The sequence below is a fragment of the Ochotona curzoniae genome, unplaced genomic scaffold (assembly GCF_017591425.1).
Source record: "Ochotona curzoniae isolate NIBS_2020 unplaced genomic scaffold, NIBS_Ocur_1.0 contig_2210, whole genome shotgun sequence".
Taxonomy (NCBI): domain Eukaryota; kingdom Metazoa; phylum Chordata; class Mammalia; order Lagomorpha; family Ochotonidae; genus Ochotona; species Ochotona curzoniae.
The window spans coordinates 52,637,334-52,645,259 of NW_024465369.1; the positions used below are offsets into that span (position 1 = coordinate 52,637,334).

At 43.7% G+C, this 7,926-nt stretch overlaps 1 protein-coding gene and 1 long non-coding RNA gene across 2 annotated transcripts in view; both read right to left on the bottom strand.

Annotated features, from left to right (window-relative positions):
• Positions 1-4,775, bottom strand: part of PGAP1 (post-GPI attachment to proteins inositol deacylase 1) — a 69,492-nt gene extending 64,717 nt beyond the window's left edge. Inside the window, exon 1 of the mRNA XM_040971916.1 lies at positions 4,549-4,775. Within this exon, the coding sequence (XP_040827850.1) occupies positions 4,549-4,695 (147 nt within the window). The 5' untranslated portion in view covers positions 4,696-4,775. The remainder of the gene's footprint in view (positions 1-4,548) is intronic.
• Positions 4,776-4,857: 82 nt separating this feature from the next.
• Positions 4,858-7,341, bottom strand: LOC121150945. The gene is made up of 3 exons (XR_005883052.1): positions 7,245-7,341; positions 5,444-5,583; positions 4,858-4,940 (listed from the first exon to the last, which is right to left on the bottom strand). It is a non-coding gene; the product is annotated as an uncharacterized LOC121150945 (long non-coding RNA).
• Positions 7,342-7,926: the final 585 nt, after the last annotated feature.

Here is a 7,926-nt window from a genome sequence, read left to right on the forward strand (position 1 = left end):
ATTAATAATCAAAATGGACACTAGCAGTTTTAAAGGTCTTACAAAGAGTGGTCAGCTCAGCTCTCTGCTCACCAATCCCTAAGCAGAGTCCTGGAGACTCTCATTTAATTTAAATAAACAAATAAACACTCCAGGACAAGTGAATCATTCAGATTGGTTTGTCTCCCTGTCAGAATTTCCCTAGGAAAACACCTGCTACATATGTTACGTGTTTAATTAGTGTGTGTGTGTGCATGTGCTATCTATGGTTTAAAGAAAGAACTCCTTAAAAATTTGACTCTAATTATTCTTACCTACTTCCTCATAACTTAGACACAGCATGTTTCAAAATCAAACATTCAAAAGGATGTACCCCTGGTCCTTCAGCCACCCAGTTAGCCTAGCTGGAAGGCAATCGATATTATTAGTTTGTGCCTCAAAAATTATTTGACATATATACAAGAATTGCTACATATATACAATCTGGATATGGACACAGTTCATTTCCTCCTTATAAACACTGAAAATGCAATGCCCCTTTCTACCTTCACATATGTTATATATGCATGCAAGTTTGCTTCTGCACTTTATAAACTCAGGTTGCTTCTACATTTTATGGTTCAATTCCCTGCAACCTTTCTAAAGCCTCTGAACGCCCAATACAAGCTTCCATGCTCACTCTCTGAAAACTCTGTAAGCATTCTCTTCAAACTACAGCACGACCGTGTACTATAACCATACATTATATTCCTGTCTGCCTCCTTAAATTATAAAGACATAAAGGCATAAGGTCTGATTTACTGCCAATCCATTCACATCCACACTAAGTGTCCAGATACATCTAGCATAAAGTAGTCATTCCATAACACTTGCTAAATAAACATCACACTTCATAACAAAATATGATTTATACTTTCCTTTTAAAAAGGATTTATTTATATATATTTATTTGAAAAAGGAGAGCAGCAGTAAGAGAGAATACAGGTAGAGAAATCTACCCTGTTTACGCCCCATATAGCCACAACACCCAGATCCACACCAGACCCAAGCTCCCACATGGAGGGCGGGTCCAGGCACCTTGGCCATCCTCTACTGCCTTCTCAGGCACATTAGCAGGAAGTTGGATCAGAAGCAGAGCAGCCGTGACTCAAAGCAGCATCCAACATGGGACATGGGCAGCCCAAGCTGTGGCACAACCAACTGCCGCAACACCAGCCAGTTTCCATTAGAAGAACCATCCTGAGGTCACACAAATGAAGAGACTTAAGCACACTGCTGTATGAGAAATAACTCAAAGGCTCCCACATCTACATTTATCTAAAGTGCATTGCTGCTAAATGTAAATTTCATCTTACTATCATAAGGCAAAACCTTTAGAGGATCATACCTACTTTGCCTGATAGATTTAAGCTGTGTGTATAAGATGTTTAGCAAACTGGCTGAATAGGTCTAGGACAATTTGCAGCCAGAGGATGAATAGAGATAACCAATAATTTTAAATTAAAACTTCATTTTGGCAAAGGTTTTTAATTGCTTCCCCACTTTTTTTATTTTGAAAAATGGACAATAAAATCAATCATGCTTCAACTACCTTTCTATTTTTCTCTCTGGCTGGCTAAAAAGATGCAAGTGAGCAGCAAGAAGAAAGAAAGGATCGAGAGAGAGAAGAAATTCGAATATGAAGATATCTTACATGCTAGCTATGAGTCTGTGAACAACAAGTGGACTGTAAGCAACAGTTAAAAGTTACTACTCAGCCATTAAAAAAAAAATTCTAGGGGCCCAGCTCAGGAGCCTAGCAGCTGGGGTCCTTGCCTTGCACATGCCAGGATTCCATATGGGTGCTGGTTCATGTCCTGGCTGCCCTGCTTCCTATCCAGCTCCCTGCTGTGGCCTGGGAAAGCAGTCAAGAAAGACCCAAAGCCCTGGGAACCTGTACCCACGTAGGAGACCCAGAAGAAGCTCCTGGTTTTGAGAAGGCTCAAACAAACAAACAAACAAAAAAGAAATCCTACCATTTGCAACAAAATGGTTCCAACTAGAGACCATTATGCTCAGTGAAACAAGCAAATTCCCAAAAGACAAATATCATATGCTCTCTGTGATAAAAGGCAAGCTTCACACAAAACACAAGATCAATAGATATATAGGTAAACATGTATATAAGTATATTCACCTAGGGGAACTTTACAATGGAGACTAGTCTACCAGGAAGTGAAGATACATTGCAGCATGCATCTCTATTCCTGAGTAAAAGACAGACTCCCAGTTAAACTGTTAAATATGACAATAGGATGCTGGACTCTACCATTGTCTATACCTACAATGTCATGATACAATTAAGCAGCAGATGATGGACTTGTGACTGTTCCTGGAGGACCATGCTATTATAACAGGGGAAAAACAGTGGGGTAGGGGAAGGATTTGGGGTGGCAGTGGTGAGAAGGGGAATCCCTGTGACTATGGATCTGCATCATGAAAAAAAAAAAAAAGGAAGCAATACCTAAAATATCCTTATAACATTTTACTCATAAAAACTATTTGGTCTGAACAGAAAGATTTTATTTACACGAAAATTTAGCTTTATTAAAAGTTACTCTCTTCTCTAGGCAGATTTTGATTGGACTTGCTCAACAAAACAACCTGGGTGCAAATTAAAGCACCGAGAGTCAAACATAATGCTGCAGTGAAACACAGCTTTTTATAACAAAAAATGTGCTGAAAATGTGGATCAACAGCTCCTGATGCTATAATTATAAATATACATATTAACAATGTCGGAAACCGCCCGGCAAAAAACAATCTGAACCAAAATAACTAGACTACTCAACAAGAACAACAAAAAAAGTGACTGTTCTGCATTAGCTACACCAATTTTTTCACCTTCCCATCAATTTTATAAGGATTGCATAGCTTGTTCTCAACACCACAGAAAGCAATTTTTACTACTTGCAAATGCTAAAATAGCTTCAATAACTAGGTAATCCAAAAATCAGTGGGAATTAGTAATGTACTGTTCCAAAATGATTTTATTTTAATCAAAATCTTCAATGCTGCAAAAATCAAAGTGACCTACTTGAATCTATTGGGATTTTCCTATTAAAACATAGAAGGAGATCATAATAGCTCTGTTTCCAGCTTCACAGAACAAAAAGTAGAAGCCCATGTCTTTTAGTACATAGCTTCTAATACACACGAAGCAGCATGTTGGCTCAGGAATGAACAGAAATAATAGTAACACTCTAGAATATTCCCCCTCCATAACATCCAAAGCAAATGTTTCCACTCCCTTGCAATCACTGATGCAAAGTCAAAATAGGGATTTCAAAGCAAATGAAATCTAAAATGTCCATAATTTTACCCACGAGAAAGGATGCCTTCAGGCAATTCAAACAGTAAGAAGCCCTAAGATCTAAATAATAGCAGCATAATCAAATACACTTCCTCCATAATGATTTCTACAAAAAGCCATTCCAAATCACATCCTTATCCACAAGAAAAAAACCATGTGCTTTGGCTTTCTAAAAATGCACTTTATCAGTATGCATCTGATTGCAAATATGTCTTATGGATGTTAGAAGACATTTCACGATTAACAGATACACATTAATTAGGAAAATTAATCAGGAAAAAAATTCTATGGACAGTCATGTAAACTGCCATGTAATTTGTCACCATCTCCTTTTACAGTTGGTCATGAATGAAATTCGAAACTCCACTATGCAGAACTAACGAAGTAAATAATTGAGAACTTTCAACTAGAAATGAGGAGGTGGGGGCAAGGAGAGGGGAGAGGAAGAGAGGGAGAGAGGAAGAGAGGAAGAGAGAGAGAAAGTCCAGTTCTCCCTCGCATTGAGCACACAATAAGAAAACAAAAATAACACTGCGAAATAGATTTTGCATGCAACTGGTAAGAGGCGGGCCGCCTCACGACCTGTATAAACACAGGTAGGCACGCACACGCACTACCCCACACCTACAGCACAGGTGAGCCTACAGCATCTCTGCACGAAGGGCAACCTGGATAGTTTCCAGTGTAATTATTCATGAGGTCACGTTTCACCTGGAGCCTCTACAACGGCCTGGGGAAGTAACTAAGACCTTATTCTTGTGCGGCTACACTGTGCAGACGCTCGGTTCCTTTCTGGAAAAGCGACATCTGACGTCCGAGTCTCCGGGAGCGTGGGAAGCAAAGGAGGGGCACCTGTTAAAGCAGGAAGGCGAGGAGTGCGGGGTTCGGATCTGGGAAGAAGGGCAGAGGTGTTCTCTCCGGGGCTGGTCTAAGGATGTGGAGCCTGCGAGGGGGGCGCAGGGGCAAGGGTGCAACTCCGGCGAGGGTGAGGAGGACGCTCGGGAAGTCATCTGTCAAACACCCCATTGTAAAAGAACACACAAAAGGCAGCTGAGGGGATCTGAGGGGTGTCGGCGGAGTCTTCAGGGCAGAGCGAATACACACGAGGTTTGGACGAGCTAAGTGCAAGAGGTACGGAGAACCACGACCGGGAGGGTGAGGAAACCACAGAAGGAGCGGGCGCGCCAGGAGCAAGCCCAGGGAGGGCGGGACCTTACCTGATACTCCGGATACTCAAACATGTAGCTCATACTGCACTTGTTCTCCTCGAAGCCGAAGAAGACATCCCACAGCCCCACGGTCGCCAGGAAGACCATAAACACATAGAACGCCAGGTTCCAGAGGTTGACCGAGTGAAGGAACATGGTGGTGCTGCCGCCACCGCCGCCGCCACCGCCGCTGCGGGGCCCGGAGCCCAGACGGAGCGAGCTCGAGAACGGCCGGCCGCCCGCGCCGGAGCTGAGCCTCAGCAGCGGCGCGCGTGCGCGTCGCCAGCCTGCCCGCGCGCCCGCCGCGCAGTACGCCTGCGCGCAGCCCGCCCGCCGCTCCGGGGCCCTGGACCCTCCCGGAGAGGGAGGGCGGAGGCGGCCTGTGCAGGGGGAGCGCCAATCTGCGGAATGAGAGAAAGAGCGAGAAAGTGGAGTGGGCTGGGCTGGGCTGGAGGGTCTAGGGAAAAAAAGGGGGAGTGTAGGGTGAGGAAGGGGCTGGCGGAAGGGGAGGAGAGCCCTGGAAGAGCAGAAGGGCCGGCTGGGGGTGGATGGAGAAGGGACCGAACCCAGAGCCGAGACACCGTGAGTGACCGGGAGAGGCCGGGCCAGGGGAGAAGGAACCAGGGTCCTGTGACCATCAGCTGTCACATGGCAAACACCTCTCCCTGCAGCATTTTAAAAATCTCCCCCCGTTCAATTGTGAAACGCCTCTAACCTTAGCAATTTCGGTTCCCCCAACGGTAACAGCGCATTCCCAGCCCGGTGGACCAGTTAGCTTGAGTAGGGAACAAACGGCTTTCTTCCTTCTTTGAGCGCCGATTTGGGCTCACAAAAATCCTCCCTAGTCTTTAAAAAAAAAAACGTTCCCAGAACGCCTGTCGGCGCCGACTCCCCCAACAGGTACCTGGGTGATGGGTTTGGCGCTGATTTGCCTCCCTCGTCAGAAACCATCCTTTTGGAAGGTGGGACCACATGACCGGGAGGCAGTTTCGCTCAGGCTTCCACAGCCGATTCCCAAACGGCTTGATTGATTTTGAAGAGTTTCTGTTTGGTTTTACACAAAGAAAGGAGTAAACAGCAGCTGAAAACCATGCATAATCACAGGAGTGTTAAGAGGAGAAGGACAGGAACGGCTTTCTAATGCTGCCCCAATGGCAGACTGAGTGTGTGAAGTGTAGCTCACTGAAAAATTCTCCTTAGAATGGTTTTGACAGTAACTGATTTTCATTTCACTTGTACTAATTTCCTGGCTCACTAGCTCTCATGCTTTGTGTGTCTGTGTGTGGTAGACAGAGAAAATTTGGCTATAATACACACATGGCTTTTAAAACTAAAAAGAAGCTTATAGTTCAATTTGTGCAACACCCCAATATTCAAAATAAGAAACCGTGGAAGAGAGATGAAGTCTAGATATTCTTTATACCACACAAAAACAATTACAAGTCTAAGCAAATACAGCTGGCTGCTGGTTATGGAATGTTGGAGAAAGAAAATAGAGGAACGTGCCAGAAAGCAGCTCTCCATGTAGGCACATAGATTCAGAAGGACATGAGTGACAGGTCTGGGGTGGGGGCATGGCTTCTGCTGATCAGCAGGGTAATTGTTAAGTGATGAGAGTAATTTGAGATGTGTCATGGATGAAATGCTTCATAAGGTGATGTGTACCCTTGAGACTGTTATTGTCTTTTATATCCTATTGATAGGAATAGAATGTGTTAAATTTGCAAAATTACACCAACATGACTGGATCCAGGAAAACCTGTTTTGGTGAGCTAGCTGGTTAGTGATCAGCATGATATCACATGCTACAGGGTTTGACATAGTCCAGCCTGCAGAGGGTACACCTGCAGTGTGGGGTCCACTCTCCAGTGCACTGGGAGGATGACATCAGGGGCAGGATTTAAGCTACAGATTAAAAAGGGGGACACATTGAGTCAAGAACTCAAGAAAAGTCTGTCCTTTTGTCTGTTAGCATACTGTGAGCAATATTACAACAAATCAAGGGTGAAGACACACTGCCTTATCTATGCACCTTAATGTGCACACAAGTCCCTGGGAGATTCTGTTAAAATACATATGTATTTTTATCCTATATGTATATCGGGCTGATTCAGTAGTTCTAGGATGGGGCCTAAGGATCTGCAGGTCTCAGGAAACTTGTGACATGAATTACGCTCAGTGGACAACACTGAGCAGCGAGGCTCATCTATCCTGCCACAGCTATAGTGAGAAAACCCTGAACAGAAGGTGACAGCTAACTTGTTGGCAGGTTTTCATTATCTTTGGCAACGTGCCTGGATTATCTACTTAGGTGGGATAGAGACAATGGATTCTTTATGCTTGTAATCTTTGTATTCTTAACTTTTTTACCCCAGCCATTATTGCCCTGTCCTGAATTCACTTCTGTTTGTATCTGACCTAACCCTACGATCGCTGGACTTTTCTACCAGCTTTGTTAATTTCCTTAAACTCCTGTCTGTCTCACCAACTTCCAACTATACCAACATGTTGGTGTAGTCTAGCTCTGAACTTCGACACTAATGTGTCCCAGTACTAGGGAGAAAATGATTTTAAAAACCTGAATTACTTTTCAGAAACACTTGTTTAAAAAAAGTTTTGCATGTTTCTAGTCAATTTCCACTCCTTCAAAGCACCATTTCTCAAGTTTCAAAATCTCTTTACCACTCTTATAAATTAGTACCTACCCATATCTCCATATTTACAGAGATAATTTTGATTTTCTGGTGCATATTACTTCAGCTCCTCATTCCCAACTCCATTTCTTCAAAAGTTCTTGGATGAATGCCTAACAAACAATAAGCACTATTAGTGTAGTTTGTTGGACATCAAAAGCAACTACTCGTATTTGGGTTTTAGTTGCCATCCCTTCCCCCCCCCCCATTCTTTTCTGGAAATCAGTCTCCCCCATTCTATTGTCCCTTCTTCAATGCACTTCATGGATATAGGTTTAGGTTTTATTTATTGAAAAGGAAGGAAAGCTCTCCCTGTAGCTATCCCTGCCCCCTTGTCTTCTCATCCTAGTCAGGGTTCCCACAGATGTGATATATACTTATCTCCCATGTTGTGTTTTCCGTTTTTTGTCTCAACACTGCTCTTTTCTTTGTATTCCTTCTACGTAATAAAACTTTTTTGCAAAGGTAACCATTGACCTGTTAGAAAGCCCAACTGGGGCCTTGCATTGTGGTCTGATTGGGTTAATCCATTGTTTGCAACGCTGACATCTGATTGAGCTCCCACTATTGCACTTCCAATATAGCTCCCTGCTAATCAGCCTAGAAAGAGGAAGAGGCCCAAATCCTTGGGCCCATGCCACCCATATGAGACCTGGATGGAGTTCCTGGCTTCTGGCTTTGGGCTATGCAGCCC